This window comes from Lagopus leucura, unplaced genomic scaffold (assembly GCF_019238085.1).
Source record: "Lagopus leucura isolate 7727_CA_CO unplaced genomic scaffold, USGS_WTPT01 Super-Scaffold_100001, whole genome shotgun sequence".
NCBI classification, from domain to species: domain Eukaryota; kingdom Metazoa; phylum Chordata; class Aves; order Galliformes; family Phasianidae; genus Lagopus; species Lagopus leucura.
The window spans coordinates 102,855,288-102,881,820 of NW_024962262.1; the positions used below are offsets into that span (position 1 = coordinate 102,855,288).

Here is a 26,533-nt window from a genome sequence, read left to right on the forward strand (position 1 = left end):
GGGTCAAGCAGCTCAATATCCATCTTTGTAGTGAGGGCCCCAAACTGAGCACAGTATTTGAGGTATAGTCTCACTAGTGCTGAATACAGAAAGGCAATTACTTGCCTAGTCCTGTTGGCCACACTATTTCTGGTGAAGGCTAGGAGCTGTTGGCCTTTTTAGTCACCTGAGCACACTGCTACCTTATGTTCAGATGGGTGTTGACCAGCAGCTCCAGATCTTTTTTTATTAGGCAGCTTTCTGCCTCTGTTTGGGATTGTTATGACCATTGTAGCACACAGCATTTAGCCTTCTTGAATACCATACAATTGGACATAGCTCATTGATCTAACCTATCTAGGTCGCTCAGCAAAGTATTCTTATCACTGAGCAGATCAGCAGTCCTGCCAAACTTCGTGTCATCTGTAAACACAGCCCTCAGTACTGTAGGACACCTTTGTGGTGAGGGTACATAGATGACTCAAGCTCAGCTAGTCAAACAAAACAGCATTAAGCTATTTCTGAAAAAGGGATAACATATGCTTTAGTCTGTTTCACCATAATTAAACTTTTTTTCCATCCTTTACTTCTTGTTTTTACTATTACGTTCCTGTTCATGCTACAATCTCTTACTACATTAGTTTTTATCTTATTTCAAAGAGTGTTTATGTGGATATGAAAGTGCAAATAATATTCCATTCCATTCAGAAGATCATAATTTTATTCTAGGGCTTCATGCTTTCACAAATACTTGTTTTGAAACTGAAGATAGATGGAGGTAATTCTTTTGAGTGACTATTTCACCTTTCCTGTGTCATTTACCCTGTAATACAATTTGAATATCTTTATTAAGAAACAAAAGTTTGTCTCCCTTGTAAAAAAACTGGTTGGACAGCTGGACTCAGAGAGTTATACTGAATAGAGTTAAATCCAGTGGGCAACTGGTCACTAGTGGTGTTCTTCAGGGTTCAATATTGGTGCCACTCCTGTTTAGTATCTTTATTGATGATTTGTTCAAGGGGATTGAGTGCACCCTCAGTAAGGCTGCAGATGACACCATGTTGGGAGGATGTGTTGATCTGCTTGTAGGAAGTGTTCTACAGAGGGATCTGGATAGGCTATATTGATAAGCTGATGCCAGTTGTATGAGCTTTAACAAGATCAAGTGCGAAGTCCTGCACTTTGATTACAGTAACCCCATGCATCACTACAGGTTTGGGGCACAGTTACTGGAAAACTGCAGGGAAGAAAATTATCTGGGGGGGTTAGTTGAAAGCCAGCTGAGCATGAGCTAGCAGTGTGCCCAGATGGCCAAGAAGGCCAGTGGTGTCCCACCTTCTATGAGAATTACCATAGCCACTGGGACTAGGGAAGACTAGGGGACTGGGACATCCTCTTGTACTTTGCACTGGTAAGGCTGCACCTTGAGTACAGTGTACAGTTGTGCCCCACACTACAAGAAGGAGCTGGAGTGCGTCCAAAGAAAGGCAATGAAGTGCATGAAGGGTCTGGAATGAGGAATGGCTGAGGGAACTGTGATTGTTCTGGAGAAGAGGAGGTTCAGTGGAAACCTTATTGCTCTCTACTACCTGAAAGGAGGTTGTAGCAAGATGGGAGTTGATCTTTTCTGCCAGGTAACTAGGACTAGAGGAAATCACAGAATCACAGAATTGCAGGGGCTTGAAGGGATCTCTAGAGATCATTTAGTTGAACCCCCCTGCAAAACAGGTCCCCTACAGCAGGCTGCACAGGTAGGCAGGTCTTGAATGTCTCCTGAGAAGGAGAATCCACAACCTCCCTGGGCAGCCTGTTCCAGTGCTCTGTCACCCTTACTGTGAAGAAGTTCCTTTGTATATTGGTGTGCAGCTTCCTTTGTTCCAGTTTATGGTCATTTCCCCTTGTCCTATCTCTACAGACTGCTGAGAAGAGGCTGGCCATGTCTTTTTGACTCCCACAGTTAAGATACTTACACACAATAATCAGATCCCTTCTGTGTCTTATCTCAAGGCTGAACACACCCAATTTGCTCAGCCTTTCATCATAGGAGAAATACTGCAGGCCCTTTATCATCTTTGTGGCCCTCTGCTGGACTCTCTCCAGGAGATCCTTGTCTTTTTTGTACTAGGGAGCCCAGAACTGGATGCAGTACTCAGGTGGTGTCCTCAAGTTGCACCAGGGGAGGTTTGCGTTGGGTATTAGGAAGAAAACAATTTCAGAAAGAGTGGACGGATGTTGATTGGAACAGACTGTCCGGTGAAGTGGTGGGATCACCATCCCTTGGAGGTGCTCAGGAAACATGTAGTTGCGGCACTGAAGGACACGGTTTAGGGGGCATAGTGTTGATGGGTTGACTATTGGACTTGAGGTCTTTTCCAACCTTAATGATTCTATGATTCCTCTATACTGATAAATACTCTTTTTTTTTTTTTTTTTTTGCATTAATTTAGCGGCAGTTAATCAATACTAGACTGCATCATTGTTTACCTCGTTATATCTGACATGTGGATAGTCACTTCCAAAAAGATGAATTTCTGAAAGAATTCCTTTTGGCCAAGTCTAATGTATTCCTACTCAACTGTTTTAACTGGAACAGCTTGTTACTTTTCACCTGTATTTCACTTAGTGTTAGGTTGTTTTGCATTTAGTGGTATTACAGAATTGTAGAATGTCTTGGGTTTGAAGAGACTTTAAAATGATGTATTTCCAAGCCCCTTGCATGATGGGGTTTGTGGGATTCTCCTGAAAAGGTATGCTGAAGGGAACGACATAATTAGGTGAAGACCAGTCAAAGGTCTGATAGCAGTTTTTTGCATAATCATCTTGTTTGCTGTCTTGGTGCATAGCCTATGGCAGTTGTGTTGCTGAGAGAACCGATAAACCCGACTGCCCCTCTTGATCATGATCTGAACTGATGTCAAGAGCCTGACCCAGCAACTTCTGGCTGAATGTAGTGCCACACTGTTGTCATGTTGTTTCACGTCAAGCCGGTGCTGCACCAAGCCAAAACCGTATGACAGCACTCACAGATGTGGTTCCATGGCTCTAGGCGTAAAAGAAGTGTAACCAACTCTTGCAGGAACCAGGGGAGGCCTTGCTCTTTCATGAAGCGGGCTACACATAGCTTATAAGACTAACCTCACACTGCAGAAGCAGCATGCACTGTAGCAATTAAGTAACAGTATCAGCAGAGACCAAATGCCAGCAGAGTAGGGACCACTATTGAGTAGGATCTCCTCTCATCTGAACTGAGACCTTCACACTACATGCACCAATGTCTGAACTGACCATCAAACATCAGGTCATACTACTCTCCCTAGCAATATTTAGAAATCTCCCTTCTTGCCAGGGGATATTGGTTATGGCCCTCTCTCAAGGAATTCAGTCAAATACCATGCCTTGACAGACTCCTTTACCTGGCAATTCATGGAGTGTGGCATATACTTTCAGAGTTTCCGTGAGTTATCTAATGGTTTGGTGGGGAGCTAGGAGTGCACATCACATTCAGCATGCGCCCTTGCCCTTTAGCAAGTTGTATGCTTTGCTAAGACCATTTGTTTGTTAGTATATGTTTGGAATTGTTACCTGTTGAGCATTTGCTAACTGAGATTGTAATTGCTTACGGACATTGTATTAAATAAATGTACAGTTAACCACCTGACTTGTGGTCACTGAAGTGTGTTAATTGAATTCTGTGCAACCCCGCTGTTTGTAAGGCGGGGAACAGTGCGCAATAGAAAATCTGCAAGACACTGCTGAATATGGTGGATGACAGGTCTGCAAACAACTTTTGCCTGTATTATGTAAGTATGGACAACATGGTGTTACAAAGATAGATTTAGATTAAATTCACACTATTCTCTTTGCATTAGCTAACAAAATTCATTATCAATCTGTTCATAATTTGTAGCAAAAGCTTTTTGATAGCACAGGTATCTCAGTTTATTATTATTATTTTTAATTTTTTTCTTCTGCATGATATTCCTATTTCTCTGAGTTGGGGAATCTGTTTAGCTATGAAAATGACAAAGCATATGCATGTATTTCAGCCTTTGAGTTGTTTTTTTTGTTTGTTTTGTTTTTGCATTTCATTTTTTGTTTTGATATAGTTCTGGAATATTTAACTTGAAAGTACCCAGTATTTCCTCAACAGAGTTCAAATTTTTTAACTTAGAGGCAAGAAGGAATAGAAGTTAACTTCATGTCTTGTGTTTTGTGGAAACCTCACTCTACCTCTCTCCTTGTGTCTTTTTTCAGTTTTCCTTTTTGGGGTTACATTCAGCACCATCTGCCAGCTTGTAACTTCTCATCACTGGTCATTTCTGCACCTAGACCAGACAGTGAATTTCCTTTTTAAATTGAAATTTTGGCTAGCCCTGCATGCCATCAGAAAATACATAGGTTTTGTTTCCTGTATTAAATATCTTCTTCCTTCAGTATTGTTCTTTCACTTCAAGAGAGGTCTTTATCAAAGCTATGTAGGAAGTGTACAGCTATGATAGGCAATGTGTATGTGTTCAAGTCAATTAATTAACTTTCTCTTTTTAGAGTTGACAGCTCTAAATTGCAGTTTTTGTAATAATTCATTCTCATCTAAAAGGAAAGAGAAGACTATATGGATCACATCTTAAAACTAAAAAATGGAGTTGTTATGAAAATTAGCTATAAAATAAATAGGAAGATAATTGTTTCTTATATCTGCAGGAATTGAATAGTTGCATATACTCACAGATATTAAGAGTAGTTCTGGTAGAAGGAGAAAATAATGTAACGTTGACCTACAGTGAAACCTAAAATTGTGAGTTAATTTGGAGTTGGGTACTGTATGAAGGGGGACTACGATGAATTGCTTTGAACTTCATTAAGTCTTCAGCTGTAAATTGTCTGAAAGCCCACTTCAGTAGTGGCTCGTAATCTGTCCGTTAGCAATGAAAATTTTTTAGCTTACAAAATGTTTTTAGAGCAGTTTAGTTCAGTGACTGAATCACTGGTCCTGTTTGTGACAGAAAATGAGGTATGTTTCTTTTATAATGCCTTATAACTTGGTCTTCCTATGGGATAGAAATCATGCTTTACAGTTGTTTTGAAGTCTTGACAGCTATGTTGTAGTCTGTGGATGTCATATTTTCTTATGCAAACTAATTTCTAGTAATAATTATTTGTTTCTTCTTTCCAGTATCTTTGAGGATGAAGGAATGAAACTACGACAGCTGAAACTAGAGAATCAAGTAAGTGGTTGTGCATAAGCTGGCAAAAATAAATGTGAGGAAAACAAACATTAGTCATCTTATTTTAGAAAGCAAAGCTAAAGACCTTGTTTTCTCTTCTTCTCCCTTCTTCTCACTTCCCACTTTTTCTCTTGATCACCTGGCCTGTTGTCATTTACTTTGTAATTTGTTGCTCAGAACTACATAAGGTAAATAGCAACCATGAGTCTAGGCCACATTGTTCAGTTTCTGTTGTGATATGCAAGGCTGCAGATGAAGTCATAGTGTCATAGATGCTTGAGAACTGGATGTGAAGTGATTAAAAATGGTCTGAAGAATAAAAGCAGAACTGATTGCTAACATTTTTCATTAAAGTTCTGCCTGACTTCTATTAAATAGCTTGCATGGCTTGTAGATTTGATTTCTTTTATGCATTTATTTTTTGCACGTCTTACTCATTTCATTGGGATTGAATCACTACAAGGCAGGAATGAATAATGAGGTTGGAAACTGTAAGTAATTAGCATTTTGAGTCTCAAAGTAAAAGGTTCCCTGAGCAACCAAAAGATGTGTAATACTGTTTTTGAAAAAGATATCCGGTTTCTTTCTACTTACTGTTATTTTTGTCCCCTGCAAAAGAAACAAAAAATGAAAAGAAAACGAAACAACACATTTGCAGCCAAGCATTTATCTAATATTAGATTTTGTCTCTTTTTTTAAAGCAGCTGGGTGCTGTTTGCTGGATGCTAAGATCATCAAATCAATAAAGTATACATTGTTTGAAATTTCAAGTGCTTACCTAAAAGTTAGAAGTTGTGACATTGTTATAATTATTCAGCTGTCCATTTCACATGAAACGGAATTCACTGTATTATGTTATAGATTAAATTCATCAAGGTAGAACATAAAGTTGTGTTGAAATTACATTTTTTAGAAATTCTGTCTCATCTGAGGATCTTTAAGTCAAGACATAACACTTTTCAGGGAACTAATGCATCAGTTAATAGCCCTCTTTCTCAAAACTTGTTATTTCTAATTTGAGTTTATATAGCTTTGAATCCAGACAGATTCATTATTGACTTGACCTCCGTTTACATATGGACACTTATCTAACACACTTCAGAGTTGGGGAGTTAAAAATATCCTTGGTTGTATTTGTAAAAGCTACCTGTAAAGTTTCTAATAACACATGTTGTAAAGAGAAAACAATAAGATAATGAAAAGCTTTAGCTTGAGAAAAAGGTCTTGGAAGTAATTTGTAAAGGAGAACGTAGTGCTAAATGCCATTTAATAACAAGTTCCCATAAGAAGGATGATCTGACTACTTGTTGACGAACCTTGATGTCCGTTTCAGGACTGTTGGCTTGGGGTATGAGCCAGTAGCAACAAGTGGCTCTTATTGCTAGGCACTGTGGTCAATGTATGCCAGTTTGAGATATTGTCATGGAGATGCATCACTGTTCCAACAAAACAAAGCTGCTGGGCTGGATGGAATTCACAGAATCACAGAATTCCTTTGGAGCAACTGCCAGTTAAGCAACTGAGAGGTAAATTCATAGAGTTCATATACTTCCACAATTTGATTCAGGGTTCAGAATTTTCTGTGGTACTGTTTTTTTTTTGTTTGTTTGTTTATTTTCCCTTTTTTTTTAAATTTGATCGAGATTGCAAGCATCAACGAAGCTGACAACTAGAAACTTCCATTAAAATATATTTTAACACCCCATTCCCACTGTAGGTTGGTGATATTTGGTAAGAAATGCTAACAGTCTCTTATTTCGGATTGTATATTTAAGTTTGAATTTTAACTTTGAAAGTCTTCCTTTTACACCAGTAGTACCATTCTTTCTGAAGCACTAAAGGTCAATAGCAGATCACAGTTAGACATAATGGATTCATTACTGTTTGTAGCAGATGTCATGCTTAAGCAATTTTCCTTAACGTTTAGAGGAACTGAGATAAGAATTGCAGAATATTCTTGTGAGATACAGCAGGATTGCGTTTAGCATCTTTGATCACATGGAGAATCTAGAATAAACCTTTGACGTATTAAGGGCATATGTCTCTCATCCATCTTTATGATGTATTTTGAACACTATTATTTGTGTTGTTTATAATGATGCTTGACATCAAGATCTATCTGTGGGTCATATCTGTCTGCCCCAAAGTTTTTGTCTAGTCAAGTTTTGTACTTCGTTTTCCTTGAGAAGAGAGGGGATGACTTCTCAGATGGTGCTTACTTCCTCAGCAGCTCAACCTGTACTGCTGCTAGCTCTCTGTGGATGGAGACAGTAAAAGCTGAAGGCTCATTTCTGACTGCATTTAATATGACATTAGTCTTGACGCTTAAGTTTTGTTAATGCCATCATCACTAGCATTTGTCCCTGCTATCTTATTGTGAACTAAGGAGGAGCTGAAAGAATAGAGGCTATGCCTCAGAAATCCATGCCTTATGGCTTACGAAAGTAGATCACATCAAGTAATAAATAGTATATTGCACCTTCAAGAGGAGTGGTTGAAGCCTTGTTGTGTACCATCTTCCTGTTCATCGTAGTGGTAGGAAGAGCACCAGACTAGTCTGCTATGGTGTATGCATCTGATGCCTCTGGCTTCTTAGGCAGCTTGTTGGAAACTCACTAGAACCAGAGTTGATGGTTTGTGATCATTTAAGCATTTCTTCAATTTTAGTTACGCTTTTCTATGGTGTACTCAATACGTGGGGTTTGCAAAATCCTGGCACCTGTTATTTTTTTAATGAGTTAAATGTTCCTGTGTCACGTGATTTTTTGTAATTTTACATGAAATTTTACTGTGACACAAGGCTGGAGAAAAGAATTTGGTTAGTAGACAGAAGCATGTTTTTTTAAACTTGACCTTAGTGGAATGAGTCTAGAGACACACAGTGCTGAAGGTAAGACTGCTTTGCAACCTTGTGTGAAGAGAAAGAGCTGCTACCAACCACCCCATCCATTAGCTTGTAAATTTTCACAGAATCACACAGAATCACAGAATTGTAGGGGTTGGAAGGGACCTCCAGAGATCATCGAGTCCAACCCCCCTGCCAAAGCAGGTTCCCTACAGTAGGTCGCACAGGTAGGCATCCAGGCAGGTCTTGAACATCTCCAGAGAAGGAGACTCCACCACCTCCCTGGGCAGCCTGTTCCAGTGCTCCGTCACCCTCACTGTAAAGAAGTTCTTGCGCATGTTTGTGCAGAACTTCCTATGCTGCAGTTTCCGGCCGTTTCCCCTTGTCCTGTCTTCATCTCAATAAGCAAAGTTTTAGAGAGAAACCTTTTTAAATCGCTATCAAGTTTCATCACTTTGATTATCTTGAAATTCTTGCGAAAAGGTTTGTCACATCTACCAGCAATAAAGTATATGTTCCAATATGCTTTAAAAAAAATCTAATCTTGTAGAATAATCAGTAAAGTAACTTTAAAAATCATTATGTGCTATACTGACTCCAGTTTCAATTTCCAGTTCTAACAGTAGCTATGTACTTTCTTACTGTTTTTAGGATGTATTTATTTTTCACCTGTCCATTTACTAGGTACAGAAGCCTTGGCAACATTTTTTTTCAAATACTTATTCTATTTTTTTGTAATTTGTCTTTTTCATTCTCCTTTTATGTTAACTATTAAAGATTTAGAGAATAGAGAAGAACTTTTTCACTTGGCATTAATTTATCCTAATGTATAATATATCCTTGAAGACTTGCATTCTTCTGGTTGATCTGACTATTCTCCTAGAGAAAAAATATAACTGAGTATTTTCTAAGAATTTCAATTTATCTTACTTTTCTCTAGACTGATCTGATAATCTCTGTGCAATTCTATGTATTTTTAGGACGATCCTTGCAAATAATTCTGCAGTACGTAATACTATGTGTGTTGCAGTCTAGTCTTCAAAGTGTAATCGTGGGTTTTTGCTTATTTAAGTATTTTGGAGAAAAGTACCTGAAAAGCATAAAGAATAAAGAAAAGGCCAAGAACTGAATTGTGCTAGAATTTTTAAAGGAGTGGTTGCATGTGAAACTGTCGCAAGCAGAGATAAAAAGCCTAGCAGGAAAGGAAAAATCCCATGAGATAGAAGAATCATAACAGGAGAGGAAAGAATTTGAAAATCGTTTGTATCTCAAGTGAATTGAGTTATTGGTACTGTTTATCCGATGGATTCTTGCAGACTGAGAAGAATTAGGTGAAGCAAGTTTATTTTTGTCCCAGGAGGAACTGTCAGGGGTTTTTTCAGTACTAAAGAAGCTGTCATGATTAATCTCCATCTGTGGCAAGTGGTCTGCAATTCTTCATCATGCATCATCTTAATTTTTAAGATTTAAGCATGGCTGCCTTTAAAATGATGCAGTGCCTGTATTTGCTTTGAGCTTGGAAGTTTTTCTGCTTACATTTAATAGGAAATCATGAACATCAAGTGTGTATGGATGATGGAAAAATATTTTGTTTTTAACGCTAACACTTGAATTTCTTTCAATCCTGAATTAAATACAAATATTTTGTAAGGCTGATCAGTTTTTGTGTTACTAAATCAGTCTTATTTTAATGACTGACTTTTTTATTTGTTTCTTTTATTCCTCTGTCTTATCTCTTAACATTAGTTTTTGGGAGCTGTCTCTTCTGAGTTATATCCTCTTGTGAGTTTGTGGCCTTTGTCACAAAGGCCATGTCCTTTGCAAATCTTGAACTGCTTTTACTGCTGTTATAAATGTTGTGGCAGCATTTATAACTGCAGTGGCAGAGTGAGCTCTGATGAAAGATGATTAGAAATGGTATGCTAATATAATGAAAAACTTAACTGCCATGTAATCAACAGGACAGGAGCTTTTATTCTGACACCTATCTAGGTGATAGTTCTTTTGGTACAAATTGAGTTTTACTGTACAAACGAATGAGGAAAAAATATACATTCTCTGCATGCTTGGGCAGTTGTCCTAGGAGACAAAAAGTTTAGTAATTTAATTGTAACTACATTGGAAGGAGTGGAGAGTCCTTGTGAGCTGGTTAGTTTGCTCTATCAGCTTCAGTATAATGAATGGAGTAATAAAGTTTGCAGTACATGCTGCATTTTATAACATATACTTTATAAAATGTTTCACAGTGGATTCTAAGTGACTACTGAATTTGGCTGTTTATATTAAGGTTTACTGCAATTTTGTCTGGAGAAAAGGAGTTAAAATTATCTGTTGATGGTCTCAGGATAGGTCTCCCATCAGTGGAGAGCCAAAAGCAGTGTCTCACTCCAGACACTGTAGTATCTCTGCCCAGGATTTCTGTGAGTGATAACAGGAGCACATTATTTAGGTTGATTGGAAATCCTCACCAGTGGCTGAGGTGCTGGCTCTCTGGTTACTTATCCTTATTTCATGCTTTTTCTTTTATTTCACAGAGAGCTCTTCTAGAAAAAAAGCAGAAGAAGAAACGTCTTGATCCCCTGATGGTGCAGCCAAATCCTGAGGCAAAGCTGCACAGGTCAAAGCCCAAAGGATGTGAGGAACAGACTCCTTTAGTAGAAACTCCTACCACTTTCCACAATAATGTTGTGTTACACGGTAAGTACCTGATTGTAACAATGTTCTGCCACCATGCCACTGCATGCATTTTATGTCATAGATGTTTACCTGTGTTGCTGTGACAGTAGTCAAGCCATAAGGTAGACGGATCACAAATCTTCTTATGTACAGCAATAGAACTGCTGTATAATATGACAGAGAAATATTAAAGTGTGTAACAAGTAAAAATCTTATCTTCAATTTTGTGACAGCTGAGAATCTTCATCTGCTTTTGAGTAATCTCTCCCTTTTGTTAGGTTAAAAAGAACTGTAGAATGTATTGGTAGGGAGGTGCAAATCCCGAAGTAAAAGTCAGAGAGTTTCCTGAAGCAGTAGGACAAAGAAAAGAGGATAGTCCTGTGTTGACAGCCTTTACTGTTCTTCATGGTATCATGGTATACATGTTTTTCAAAATTGGGTATGACTAAATCATAAATAATCAAAACAAAGAGCTTGTGAATACCAGATTAGATTCTGGCTGTTTTTTATCTCTTTTTTTTTCTTCTTTTTTCTTTTTTTTCCTAAGGCCTTCTGGGAGACAACAGAAACATGACAAGCAAGTTATAGGGGTCCAGAAAGGCACAAGCATGACATAATCAGGGAGCCAAAGCCTCCCCTGGTCTGAAGACATTACAGTAAAATAGCAGCCATTTTGTTGAGAATGAAAAGAAATGCATTAGTGAGAGCTTTAAAGACTTGCATGTCATAGGATGGAAAAAAGAGTAACAATTAAACTCCTGGATTGTAGCAGAAATGTCAGGAAGTAGTTTATGATAGCTAAGATCCTGTCAGCCTATCAAGAAAGTAATAGCAAATAGGCTTTGAGAGGCATACAAATGCAGAATGTTGTATTGCCACTCTTAGACTAATAGGAAATTAATTTGTGGGGTAACATTTGGAATAAACAAACAAACCAGAGTTACCTAGTTGGTAACCTATTACCTAGTTACCTATTTATTTCCATGTAAGTTACAACAGATAGGAAGAACATATTAGGAACAGATAGGAATAACGCTATTTAATACAGCAAATTCTGAGCTACAAAACATTATTTTTCAGCATACTCACTCCCATTAGCTGTGCATTTTGACCTGCAACGAGCAAGAGCCTGTATTCTGTGCTTGTAAAATTGAAAAATAAAATGAACATTTGCACCAGTGGAGGTAATCTACTGTTGCTGTCACCACTGCTGAAATGTACCACCTGTCGCCTCACTGTGCTAACATCCACTGTTCAGTCTCCATAAACAGTTAGGAAATGTTGATGAACGTCAATGGGTATGATTTTTTCCACACAGAGAAATTCAATTCCACACCTTCACTTTTCAAATGCAGTTCCATGTCAGATGCCATTTTGTCAGGCTGTCACACAGCAACATGTGCAACGATAATGGAATATTAATGGGAAGGTTCATTCTCTACTGCCATACCACCAGTGTTTGTCTTTGATGCCATTTGCCAACATAATAAAATAGGGGGCTGCACTTTCAGAGCAGTCCTCATATTATGCCAGACCATGACATCAAGAGATCTCCCCCAATTACAAAGTGCAGTGCATGCTGTGTTACGTGTTTAAACCTGGAAATATCATTTCTACATTTCTACTGAAACTAATGAAGGCATCAATTTACTCTTTTGTTTGGCCTATGCCTTTGGATATTCGTAACAAGTTGATTGGTGATGTTTACTTAGCACACTCATTTAACATCATTACTTGTAAACAGTGAGTTTGAAGGTTGGAGCAAGAGAAAAAAATAATTGCCCAAATTGCACATAACAACTTGCATGGCAAATACCATACATCTTAATTGCTCTAGCCATTGGAAAAAAAATAAAAGCAATCACCATATTTATAAAAGGGGAAACTGATGTATGTAGCGTTGGAAGTAACGAGATCTGTATCACACTAAGGCCTAGCTTGACAAAGGTTGAATTCAACAAGAATATGTTAATACTTTAAAGCATGCTTAAGTAAGAACAGATGAAAAGAACAACCATTCTGGAATATATCTTTATCTGTAAAAATGAAACTTTTACAGTTTGTTTCATTTTGGCTTGCAGGCATTGATGGACCAGTTTCTTTCTTGAAATCAGAAGTGCAAGATTTAGGAACCAAACTCCAAACTTTCTCTGTTGGATCTTCCATAACAGCAGAAAATGCAGATGAGGAAAACAATGGACACGCTCTAACAGAAAAGTTAGGCAATGCAGATCTGCAAGAAATCTTACAGAAACGAGGTAAGTGTTGATAATGGGCAGATGTGTTTTTTAGGATTCCTCTGCTTGTAATTTTTTTTTTCTGTAGCATTAAAAATAATTAGAAAATTAAGAAACAATGAAACAAGTGTTTGTAGGGCTTTCATTCACAACTGGTAGATTGTACAGAATGCAGAAATGCAGATTTGCAGTTTCTTCTTCTGTTATTAACTGGATACAAATGTGCTGTATAATTATCTGACCTTTTCAAATAAGTTAGTGACACAACTCTGCGTTTCACATTTTGCTAAAATTCAGGGCATTTTAATTCCAGATATTATGTATCTGGATATGATACTTGAATATTTTCATAACAGTAGAACCCTCTTAAACCACTAATGCTTTAATTTAACAGTTGAGAAGTCTAATAAGAGAGATGTTCTTCTTGAGTCAGAGGCTGTATCCCACAGAGTACTTTCCCATGGGAGCATCCATCTCTGTTGCTGAGTGACTTACATGGCTGTCAGTACTGCAGGAAGGCATTTTGTTGAACATAGCCTAAACAAAATAATTGGTAGTGTTTAATACAGCAGCTTATTTTATTAGAAGAGCTTGTGTCCCAGAATGTTTCCAATATTCTTCATAATTACAACCATGTATAGGAATAGTTTTATTCAGTTGTCACATCCCACAGCTGTTTACATACGAATAGCAACATCACAGGAGATTTAGGGAAAGAAGCAGGAGAGAATATCCAGAAACTTCAGCAGAAATTAGTGAAGGTAAAACATTGACTGTGAATGATGACATTGACCTGGAGTACTAGGGTTAACACCTTTCCTCTTTTAAGCATGCTTTGAGAAGTTTACAGACAGATCGTTAAGATGTTTTTCTGTTTTATCTGAAATAAAGAATTCCCAGCAGTGCCCCCTGTATTAGAACATTATTGTAAAATTGATTCACAGAAAATAATTTGGCTATAGCAGACTAAGCCTATTAATTTTCTATAGTTCATTATGTACTTTTCCATTCTACAGCAAAATTAAAGAATGGAATCACAGAACCAAACAACGTAACTCTGTGTAGAGAGGAAACACCAAACAGTGATACATACAGATATTTTATTTATCCACATCACCTCTATATAGCTGTGATTAATATTAAATATATTTTGGGACAATCAAATCAGTATTAGTATTTGAGACTTGGTAAGTTATTGCTACTGATGTACTGATGATATAAAACAGAAGAAGCTTTAACTAACGAATTGTCATAATCCACTAAGAGGAAATTATGAAGAATGTAAACTGTACAGAGTTCAACCTACAGGGTAGGTTTTACCTACCACTATAGAGTTGGATTGCCTTTTTTGTTCTTGAACTATGGAGAGGTTGTTGGTTTTTTGCATATAAAAATAAGCAAAATTTAATTCATTATAGCACGTTGATTATATAATATATTGCTTGGTAAAATATGTATTAATGAAAGCTTTATCAGCCACAATCTGACAGCTGTAAAATGTTTCTACTGCTGTCAGTTTTATATACATAGTATAATCAGAATTACAACGCTCAGAAAATGATATAGGACAAGAAGAAAATCAGCAATTTGAAAAAAAAATCGATAATAGTTACAAAAAGATTATATGCGAATTAGTGATGCCACATACTCATGACACTTTGTTTTAGAGGTTATCTGCTTGATTCTGTGTTCTGACAGGAATTTCAGGCAGTTTGAATTTTGATGAGGAGGACACAGAAGAAGAGGAAGAAGTAAGTAAGAGACCAGCATCTCAGTCACCACATCCTGAATCTGAGAGGCTTCATTCTGCAACCGTCGAGAAATCCTTTGCAGTAGGTGTTTTGAAATGAGTTTCTGATGAGAATTGGGCGTGTTATTGATTTTACTACTAACCCCATTAGCACTGTGTTAAAATACTATTTTGCAGTTATCGTTAATCCTTGAAGTCAAAGGACAGTATTGTCAGATTACCTAACAGAAGAACATGTAATTAATAGGAAGACCTGGTAGTCATCAAAGGAACAATGATGGGTGAAGAAACTTGACCCAAGTAACCTAATCAGTGAACAGGGAAACACTCTGAATCACGTGCTCCTGTGATGCTCAAAGAAGAAAGATTAGATCGTTGTCTCTGGTTCAAAATCTGCTAAGATGATTCAGAGAAGCTCTGCAATGCCATACAAATTAAGAGAGATTGCTACCTCTATTATAGGTTTTATGGGATGGGATGCAAGGGGGAACAGAATTTTGGGATGGAGTGGGGAAAATTCTGGGATTGTACAATGCTTACTATGAGGTGCTAGAGAGAGGGACACAAGGGAAGAGGATCAAGTTGAGTCACGAGACAGCAAGCGTAAGAGAACAAGGAGTGAATAAAGAGGATAAAAGGCTCCAGGGATCCTGGATCTTGGAAGTCCATGCTAATATTCAGGTGACCCAACTGAGTGTATTTGTGAGGAGGCTGTGTGTATACTGTTCTACATTAGCCAGTGAGTAATACAAGAGATCTAATTGCTAGTAAATAAAAAAACTGAGGTGTGGTTGACAGTTGCTGGAGATGACTTGGAAATTCCTCATGAGGGAATTTCAAGTGAGTCTGTATGTGTACTCACTCAGATTTTATGCTGTATGAAGCTGCTAATAGGGATAAACGAGCAAACTCATTCATCTCCAAGATGGAGGAGGAATACTCCAAATTTTGCAGTCTGCAAGGTTTCACAGAATCACAGAGCATGTTGAGCTGTAAGGGACCTGTAGGGATCACAGATTCCAAGTTCTGGCTCCCCACAGAACCACCCAAAATTCAAACCCTTTGTCTGATTGTCCAAGCAGTCATTGGACAACACTGAATTCTAGCGGCTTGGCACCTTGACCACTACCCTGGGAAGCCTGTTGCATGACCAGGCATCCTCTCAGAGAAGAATCAAACCGAACACCCAATTTCACCCTTCCCTAATGCAGCTCTGTGCCACTCCCTCGGATCCTACAAATGGAAGTTTGGGAGGTGCTGGCCCATGTTTTCCTCTTCTCTTAAGGAAAGGACTGAGAAGCACCCAACTCAGGGCAGTGGGCTCCCTCCCTCCTATCCGAGGGCCCAGGACTCTGGGTTGAGTGAGCTTTCCTCGCTGCCCTGCCCAGCAGCATGGTGAGGCCTGTCCCAGCCCCATGTCATGGCTCTGCTGTTAGCGCTGACACCAGGCCATACCAAGCTAGCTTCTTCTAAAAAAATGACTTTAATATCTGATATATTACTGCTAGAATTCCAGTTTCTTTGATGACCATAGCATGCATCCTAACTGTATATATATTATTCCAAGGTATCTCCAGCACTGCCGTCTTACTCCATTTCTGCTGCTTTTTTGAACCAACATAAGCTTAGTGATTTTTTCAGCCAGAGAACACCAGTCTGTTTTACTGCAGCATCCATCCGGCATATCATGCTGCCTTATTTACCACAGGGTTTGAAATTCTAGAAGCAGAGAAGCTCTTTGTTTAGAATGTTTGCACTGTCTCAACCTGTTTTCTCATTTCTAGTAATTCACTCTGGATAACAGCTTTATTTTCTCTCCTTCCCTAGGAGAGCTAGAGTAAAAAAGTTTTTATCCACTGTCTTTGGAGAAACACAGATGTTTTATCATTCAACTTTCTTTTCTCAAATATGTTCTTGGGACATCTGTTTCAGCAGACCTTCCTTTTCTTGGGGAATACTGAAATCTCTGGTCTGATGTTGGTTTTCTAATATGATGGTTTTTCCTGTAGGAAATAGGTGCTTCCTGTAGTCCATCCCCTCAGGCGGTTGCACATCTGGGAGAAGTAGAGAACTTGGAGGAATTTGCATTGTGCCCTGCGCCCCGTGGTATTACAGTCAAGTGTCGAGTCACTAGAGATAAGAAGGGAATGGACCGAGGCCTCTTCCCTACTTATTACATGCATCTGGAAAAGGATAACAACAGAAAGGTATTGAAAGCAGTGTACAGTGTCTTGGCTGTTGTATTCCTAGACATAACATTTTAGTGTAATGAAGAACACTGTATAAATCAATAAGAAACTAGAAGCAGAGGAGAGACATGAGGATGAGGGAAACTTGTATCTGGTCAAGACACTAAGGAAAGTGTTTGCAAGTTTAGAAGCCAAAATACAAAGAAAGATGAAATTAAAAAGTTTTAAAATGTCAGGGTTAAAGAAAAGCAGGGAGACTGAGCTGTTCCAGATGAAAAGAGGGAAAAACTGGAAAAGACAATTGCCTTTAATCTAGAATGCTGAATCATTTAATTGGAAGAACAGGATTTCAGGTTGTATACTTGTGTGAGAGGTCAAAATCAGCAACACAGTAATAACAGTTCAGAACAAAAGTGGGAATGGATATGGGAAATAGAGAGGTAACAGTCTGGATAGCAGTGCCTCTGCATTCTTTCAAAACTCCAGTCTTGATAAAAGTTTTGTATTTCCAGATGTTTCTTCTTGCAGGTAGAAAACGAAAAAAGAGCAAAACGTCCAATTATGTCATATCAGTTGACCCAACTGATTTGTCCCGGGAAGGGGAGAGTTTCATTGGAAAACTCAGGTAAGAACAATCAATAAAAACTGCAGAAAAATTTACATATTCTGCAGTGGGATAGATGGAATTTACATATTTGTTTAGTTAGAGTTATGGATAGCAATCTGCTCTCTATTCAGAGAGAAACAATTTGTCACTTCTAGCTTACTGTATTCAAATAGGTTGTCAGTCTTTATTCAGTTACCATTCATAATGATGATTTGGAGGAGTTCTGGCTCAGTGCTTTTCAGGACAGGTTATGTGCCCAGTTTTACAAGGGGGTCTTTACTGAAATTCCTTACTGAGATGACTGGAGAAAGACTAGGTGACTGGAGATGCCTAACTTTTCTGTCATGCACACATGCTTTTGGAAGATAATAAAATTTTCTACTGATGCCTCTTTCTTTTTGTTTGTCTTTCTATAACCTGACATTAGGTCAAACCTCATGGGAACTAAATTTACAGTCTATGACCATGGAGTAAGCCCAATAAAGGCACAGGGTCAAGTGGAAAAGGCTCATACACGACAAGAACTCGCAGCTATTTATTATGTAAGTAGTGCCTCTTCCCTTTTGCCTCCTTCTAGTTTGTAGGCTGATTACTAAGGAGACAAGGTTCACAAAATGATGCTGCCTGCAGCCTCCTCCGTTAAACTTTAGAACTGATTTCCACCAGGTAAGATAAAGGGCAGAAGCCTCAAATATAATTTCTTATGAGTTTGATTTTTTTTTTTTCATTGATGTCAGAGAGAGACAGACCCAAATTAATGTTGTAACGAGCTTGTTACTTGACCAAAAATTGTTAGACTCCAATCCTGAGGTTTAAGGAAAATCTGAGATATTTCACAAAATCCAATTCAGTCATGTAGAAGTTTTTATCTTTTATCATGGGTACAGTAGCAGAAATTTAAAGGTTCATTAGCCTGAAGCATGATTTTAATTTTTTTTGGCTACTGATCTTAGTGGCACATAGAGGAAAAAATGGACTTGATAATTCCAGTACTAACCTGTTCACAGAAATATCAGCAGATCTTTCCTTTGTATACAGTACCTAACTGTACAAAGCAAGGTTTTAAAATGAGTATAGCAGATATATAAAGTCAGCTTTTCACATATCAGTACTTTTCATATGAAGTTTTGTGAAGTTTATATATGAATAAAATCAGTGCTCTTGTTCTCAATTATGTTCCTAGATCTTTTAAAATGAAATAAGAGAGACTGCAACTCTGAAGAACTTTATTCTTCATCTGTTAAAATGCACTAGCACATCAGGAGAAGTTGTATCACTTAATTCAGCGATTCTAAGAGATTCTGTCTTAGAAAAGTGCTGACATGGGTACAGATCACTTCAGACCACTGGGTTTTGGTTGACATTATTAAATAAGTGGTTTAAGAATACCAAGAAAGACTTCTTTCCTTTGCTTTCTGTATTAACTCTACATGGAGCAGAATCATGCAGTACTCTGGAAAAATCTATTTGTTTTAAGATTGAGGCTTGAATGGATGATGACTACCTTGCCTTCTAGTTCTATTCTTAATCATTAATCTTAATCAAAGAATAAAAATGAGAGAAAATAGTATGTCTACTCGTAAACACAAGTAACGGAACCTAAAGAAAAATGCCAGTCATTCTTTAGGAACATTCTTGTGATATCCAGCTAGCACAGTTATAGCCAGCAAATCTCTGAAAATAACATAAATGTGAATTCAAGTTCAGCTTTGCTGTCTTTCGTTCTGCGTGATGGAGTATATCCATTCCTGAAAATAGTGTCTTTCCTTGTATTTCAGGAAACCAATGTATTAGGATTCAAAGGTCCCAGAAAAATGTCTGTGATCATTCCAGGAATGAATATGAATCATAAGCGAATTCCAGTCCAGCCACGAAATGTGAGTTACTGAGTTAAAACTTTCTCAAGGAAGTGTGGGTGTTACTGACAATCATTCTTGATAGAGAGTGGTTGGTCATGGCTGTGGCTGTTACTGAGTCTAACAGGTAGTAACAGTGTTGCTCAAAGGTGATGATTAATTTATTCTTGCCTTTTACATCACTTGTAAGTTTCTGAATCCTGTTTGTATTCTTATTTGTCTTTTAGGCAGCCTAAATGTTACTTACTTGGCTATTGCAAATGGCTACTCTGTCTTGTTGCTGTTGCAAGTACAACCCCTTTTCATCAAAGGCCCTTAATGTATTTTTCTCACCCTTTATATCTACTGCTTTGTTAGCAGGCAAGCATAGTGACTGTGGCCAAGGCTGAAACATAAAGCTGTTCCAAAGTTTTATAATCACAGAATTGTTTGAGTTCCAAGGGACACTTAAATGTCGTCTAGTCCAACTCCCCAGTAATTAAAAGGGACATCTTCATCTAAATCAGGTTGCTCAGAGCCTGGTCCAGTGTGACCTTGACTGTCTCCAGGACTGGGACATCTACCTCCTCTGGGCAACCTGTTCCAATGTTTCACTACCCTCACTGTGAAAGACATTTTCCATATATCCAGTCTAAATTTCCCCCCTTTTAATTTGAGACAATTTCCCTTGTCCTGTCATAACAGACCCTGCTAAACAGACCCCTTCTTTCTTATAGCCCCCTTTTAGATACTGAAAGAGTGCTATCAGGTCTCCCCAGAGCTCTTTCAGCCTGTCCTCATAGTGGAGGTGTTCTTCCTCTGAATACACTCCAACAGGCCCATGTCTCTCCTGTACTGAAGACCTCACATTTGAATGTAGCACTCCAAATAAGGTCTCACCAGCTCAGAGTAAAAAGAGGCAGGATCACTTCCCTTGCTCTGCTGACCATGCTTCTTTGGATGCAGCACAAGATGTGCTTGGCTTTCTGAGCTTTGAAGGTACATTGCTGGCTCATGTCTAGCTTGCCATCCACCAGTGTACCCAAGTCCTTTTTGCTCCATTGTTTTGTTCCTCATTTTGTATTAGTAGTGGGATAGTGGGAATTGCCATGATCCAGTTGCAAGACTTTGCACTTAAATTTGTTGAACTTTATGAGGTTCACCTGGGCCCACTTCTGGAACCTGTCAGGGTGTCTCTAGATGATATCTCGTCTGTCAGGCATGTTGACCATCCCACAAAGCTGAGAAGTTTAACTGTTTTTGTCTTCCTTTGCTGTAGTGTGATGCCTCTGATTAAGTAATATTGCCTGCACATTAAAACAAAAACAAATATCTAAACACAACTTGTTTGTTCCAATTTTTAAAGTTCTTTTTGCACCTTTATAAAAGTAAAATGAAGATAAGAATAAGTGCATTAAATAATTATCTTAATTAGAACAAGCTTTACTTTAAGGAAAATGAATTTTTTAGAATAACCTATTTTTTATCTGTTTGCAATACTAAAGCACTTCAGTGCTTTTTCAGCCTGAAAATACTGCTTTCTGATCACCTCCTTCCTGTTAATCAACTTAAACTTCTTGGATTCTTTTTCTTGTCAGTTTTAGCTTATATTATTACATTTTATGTTATTTGTTGCATAGCTTTTAAAATAAAATCACGTCTTGTGTCTCACTACAGTTTCCAGTTCCTTGTAAGTAATTTTTTCTCAGTCTTACTGTACTATTTTGCCTCCTTTTTGCATCTTTTAGTTTTTATTTCTCTGTATGTTTTTCATATCATGCACCTTTTATTAGACAACGTAGGATGACATTTAACCTACTTACCTCGTACTTACATCTCCTTCAGCCTTTGGAAACACCTCATGACACACAACACAGCCACGAGGCATATGCATTAACTACGTAGTTAATTTTACATTATTTTCTTTTGTTTCAAAGTTTAGAATATTGAAAATAGAAGGTTTACAAATGAACAGAAACCATATAAATCTCAAAAAGGAGGTTCCTGCTAGCAGGATGGCAGTCATCTGTGATGTGTGAATTGCTGTCTTTTCTGTCCACGTGCATGCTTTTTGTCGCACTTTTTTCTTGTTTGGGTAGAGATATGGTAATAGTTTATAGAACAGAAAGGAGTGCTTAGAAAGTATTTTCTTGTTACTTGCAGGATACTTTCAGTAGGACTGAGTTTAAGTGCCAGCATTTCATTTAGTAGGAAATGACGCTGAAGTCACAGAATGCACATGTGAGAGAGGCAGTGCTCAAAAGCAGAGTCATTCTGAATCTGATAAAATGTTTCTTTCTTCTAAATAGGAAAATGAGAGTCTTCTGTCAAAATGGCAAACTAAAGATTTAGAGAACCTCATTGAGTTGCACAACAAGGCTCCAGTCTGGAATGATGATTCTCAGTCCTATGTTTTGAATTTCCATGGGAGAGTCACTCAGGCCTCAGTGAAGAACTTCCAGATTGTCCACGACAATGACCGTAAGAGTCTGGTGGAGAGTGGAGGAGGGAGTTATTTAAACAGGAAAAAAACAGTATATTTCATGAGGTTTCAGAGGAATAGAACACTATTCCTGGAGAAGGGAGACTGGGTGAAGGAAGTTAGCTCAGAATTACTGGGGAATTCTGTCGAGAAAACTACAAAAGACCTGACTTTTTTGGGGTGAGTGCAGAGAGGCTGCTTTCAATAGCAGCATGAAAAGGAGAGAGAGGAACTGCAAGTCTCTTGCAGGGGAAAGAAAGAGTTAACATCACACCTTCAATGCAATGAGAGACTGGTTTGAGCCTTGGTTCTTAGAAGGAAGGTAATCTGTAGAATGCCACAGTCACTACAGTCAACAGATTTTAAAGCCAGTTTGGTGAGAAAGATGGATACACCAACTGCGTATATTTGGGACTGATAGACACTTTTAAACTTCTTTTTGTTTATTTTCTTTGCTTACCTCTAAAAATTGCTGGTCTCTTTTTTTTTTTTCTCCCCAGCTGACTACATTGTGATGCAGTTCGGTCGTGTAGCAGAAGACGTTTTCACTCTGGACTATAACTATCCTCTCTGTGCTCTTCAGGCTTTTGCTATTGGACTCTCCAGCTTTGATAGTAAATTGGCCTGTGAATGAGAAACAGCAGACTTGAGACATAGAACTCACTCCCGCCTCTGTATCTTGTTAGAATTCCAGGTGAAGTAATGAAAAGCACATTGGGGGTGGAAGAATACTGGAAGACAAACTTTTGTGAGCTTATTGGAAAGTAAACAGCAATCCTGAGAGCATTTTGGTATTTAACTGTTGACCATCTTAGGAGACTATCTCAAGACTGAGTGGTCTCTGTACACTTTGTGGAAGAACAAGGAACACAGATGATGTTTTTGTTGTCAGAATTGATTTTGCTTTCAGAATTTTTGCATCAGCTGCTGCTTGAGGAGGCAAAGGAATTTGTTTCACTAGCTGAAACCCATTGCAGCTAGAATTAGAAAAATAATGGTTTAGTGTTCACATACCTTGAATCTTCAGCAATGCCCATGGAGATGATGCTACTGATATTACTTTGAGTTTCTGGTGAGATTAATTAAGAAAAAAGGAGAGTAGTTATGGCATATATTCTGTCTTGCCCTGTGCAGCATTTTGCAGCCTGTTAACAACAGTGAAAGGGAAAAGGATTCAGGTTAAGCCTACACGCAACTGTAGGTAGTGGTCAACAAACACAGAAGTGGACTGAGATGCTGGCTCTAATGAAAGATGTTTCTCTTACTTTGCAGAATGAATCTCTGTTAAACCTGATAGTCCATTTCCCTTTCATTATCCTAATTGCTCCATGTCCCTTGATATACTTTTTAGCAAATGAAGAATCACTCCTTTTTAATTTGGAAAAATTATATCCATTGGTGTATCTCTTATTTTGAACTGTGTGAAATATAAGATTGAACAGACGATGGAACATGACTTTGACTGAAAGTAGTATTGTACTGCTCCTGAAAAGCACTGTTTGGACTGAACATCTGAATCTAGACCTTATGGTGATCAGAAATACTTTTTAACTTGTCCTTTATTTGTAAAATTTTCTACATTTTTAGGAACGAGCGAGATGTAACTCATTTCAATTTTTGTTGTTCAATGTGAGATTATCTCAAGTTAGGACACAGTTGTAGGTTTCATGTAAATAATTTGAATCTGCCTGTAAGAGTAAGATACCTCAAGAGGAGATTACTGATGTTTTCAAAGGCATCAGTTGAGTTTAAAAAAAAAAAAAAAAAGTATCACGGGGCTGTATAATGTTTCTTTCCCATGTTCCCATTTAAATGCTAGATTGTACAATTTGGAGACTGTAGGTTACAACATTGATTCATACGGCTTTGATTTATCAGTGAATCACTACACACTGACATGCGAGCCTCAGTGCACACATCTGCTGTGCACTAAAGCAGAACAGCTAATAACTTGCCACTGCCATGGCTACTATGCATATCCATGATGAGTCTGGAAAACTGTATCTTCCATTAAGACAAGAAATAGCTTTCTTCAGTTTTACATGTTACTATTATCAGCAGACGCGCTCTATTTCATGCTCCTAAGAAGCAGGCTTACTGTTTTTGGTCTCCAGAGTCTTTGCAGGTAGTTATCACTTGCTCTTTCAAAATAGAAACAGAAAATGACTTAACAGGGTTTAATTGCCCAGGAAAAAAACAAACAAACAAACAAAAAAACAACAAATAACAGTAATCATTTGTAAACTTTGTATTTAGTTGTAAATTATAAACTGTTGCTGGGAGGACCAACTCTACAAAATGCTGGAAGCCCAATCTTAAAAACCCATTCTGTGTTAGCTGGAGAGCCATTGTATTCAGAGAGATCTCATCAGCACATCAGTCAGTGAAGAGAACTGATACCATGAATACCCTTCGTGCCTTCATGTACTTCCTGCTCATCAGGCCAGGGACAAGATCTGGCAGTGTTCTCAAGTTATGTGCGGCTGAGTTCTTTGACTGGTGGTTCTGCCTTACTTTTACTCATCCAGAAATACTAAGAAGTCTGATAGTAATCTGATTATTTTTTTTCCGATTAGGACAATATGAAAGAAATTGCACTGTGTTAGTTTGATGTGACTTGAAGGTGTTGAAGGTTGAATGCTGATTTGCAATTCAAGATGATTTTACTCTATTCTCAAAAAGTCATGGTAGCATTGCTTGACAATTACGCTAATTAGCAGTGGATCTTCAAGTTGATGTCAGATCATCTTCACTGGGCCAAAGTCTCAGAGTCTTGGTCAACTTCTGTGGACAGATTAACTGCATAAGTGCTTTTTTATCAGATACTGTTTTACATCAATTGTATTTATAATTTTTATATCTCAATGCAAATAAATAATTTATATATTGGAAAACTCAATAATTCTAAACGAGATTTTTTGTTTTCTTTCTGCTACGATTTTGTCACTTGTGGCTGTTACTTGTTCCTCCTGTACTAGTTACTTCCTCTGTTTCTTCCTGTCTGCTCGTATCTTGCTCTCTTCTTTTATACACCTTTTCCTTTGTTATTCTCAGTTCTGTTCTGTTGTGATGTTTTCTTCATACACTTAGAAGCCTAGGAATAAATGCAAGGTTATTGTCTATTAATGTCTTTGTTTTTTTTCCCAAAGCAAGGTTTCTGGTATGGTTTGTGGTTCCCATTTGATTACTTTTTTGAGCTGCTTGCACTTCTTAGTTTCATGTTTTTAATGCTTTCCTCAGTCTCAAGATAGTGGTTTTGAGACGGTTTATTATACATTTTCCTATCCTCCATCTGAACCTGTTCTGCTACTGAAGTACAGTACGGTGTATTTCTGAATCAAGAGCTAAGATGGTTAGGGGGAACACCAAGTTGAAATGGTGATTTTTTGTTACTATCAGCAAAATATCTGCTTAATACTTACTGTGCTGCTCTACATTCTGATATCTGTAAATCTATCAGTTACCATTGAAATTAGTATCTTACCTCTGTTAAAGAAGGCAAGAAAAACCATTCCCCTGGTTTCCAAGTCAAGAGCTGATTACTGTAACCACTGTTAGTCTTGAACTCTTGATCTCTTGAACTTCATGGTCTGCTGAATTCTGGTCGTAACATGTTTTGTGTGGAATTATTCTTTGCTGAAAGCAAATTCAGAAGCAAACTAACTTCACCAAAACAATTAAGGTAAATGTTATTATAACTGTAACCTACTCTGTAAATATTTAAACTGAAAATACATAAACAGGTGAACATATTCTAGAGGATGGGAATGGGTGATCGTTTCTTAATTAACGTTTTCAAAGGAGAGAAGCCATTGCACCATCTGCAACAAATCAAAATAAATGATGAAGAAAACAGAGGATTCACCTTTTATGCTTCATTGAATAGAGCCCTTCATTAAGGGGAAAGTAATAGTACTTCACTGTGAAATGTGACTTTGTTTTAAAAGTTAGATATCAAAATCATTTGGAAAAGAAATGTAGAGGAGAGGGGAATTGGTCTTATCAAGGTATCCAGCTCCCTCTGCTCTCTGACCTAAGCGAAGTTATTTGCTTCAATGTCAGCAACAACAACAAAAATAAAAAATAAATAAAAAAACCGCAGCCACAAATAAGCGAAAAAAACACCTCAGTTATCCTTGAGTGAGTTGCCATATATGATTAAGTGGAATCACAGAATCACAGAATTGTAGGGGTTGGAAGGGACCTCCAGAGATCATCGAGTCCAACCCCCCTGCCAAAGCAGGTTCCCTACAGCAGGTCGCACAGGTAGGCATCCAGGCAGGTCTTGAACATCTCCAGAGAAGGAGACTCCACCACCTCCCTGGGCAGCCTGTTCCAGTGCTCCGTCACCTCACTGTAAAGAAGTTCTTGCGCACATTTGTGCCGAACTTCCTATGCTGCAGTTTCCGGTTGTTTCCCCTTGTCCTGTCTCCACTCACCACTGAAAAGAGTCTGGCCTTGCCATTCTGCCCCCCACACCTTAGATACTTATAGACCTGGATCAGGTCCCCTCTCAGTCTTCTTTTGTCGAGGCTGAACAGACCCAGTTCACTCAGCCTTTCTTCATAGGGGAGATGCTCCAGGCCCTTCACCATCTTTGTGGCCCTCCACTGGACTCTTTCCAAGAGATCCCTGTCTTTTTTGTACTGGGGAGCCCAGAACTGGACGCAGTACTCCAGATGAAGCCTTACCAGGGCAGAGTAGAGGG

General features: G+C 38.2%; 1 protein-coding gene across 4 annotated transcripts in view; it reads left to right on the plus strand.

Annotated features, from left to right (window-relative positions):
* The window catches only part of TULP3 (TUB like protein 3), a 34,950-nt gene extending 10,226 nt beyond the window's left edge, over window positions 1–24,724 (plus strand). For 2 of the 4 annotated variants that reach the window (XM_042866622.1, XM_042866624.1), the window contains exons 2-11: window positions 5,153–5,204; window positions 10,584–10,746; window positions 12,807–12,983; window positions 14,661–14,794; window positions 16,722–16,919; window positions 17,414–17,526; window positions 17,936–18,050; window positions 19,287–19,385; window positions 21,653–21,824; window positions 22,326–24,724. In XM_042866622.1, the coding sequence (XP_042722556.1) occupies window positions 5,153–5,204; window positions 10,584–10,746; window positions 12,807–12,983; window positions 14,661–14,794; window positions 16,722–16,919; window positions 17,414–17,526; window positions 17,936–18,050; window positions 19,287–19,385; window positions 21,653–21,824; window positions 22,326–22,459 (1,357 nt within the window). In that variant the 3' untranslated portion in view covers window positions 22,460–24,724. Of the gene's footprint in view, window positions 1–2,144; window positions 3,780–5,152; window positions 5,205–6,537; window positions 6,731–10,583; window positions 10,747–12,806; window positions 12,984–14,660; window positions 14,795–16,721; window positions 16,920–17,413; window positions 17,527–17,935; window positions 18,051–19,286; window positions 19,386–21,652; window positions 21,825–22,325 lie in introns of those variants that run through there. The other 2 variants (XM_042866625.1, XM_042866623.1) reach the window with 2 other exon arrangements.
* The last annotated feature ends 1,809 nt before the right edge of the window (window positions 24,725–26,533 follow it).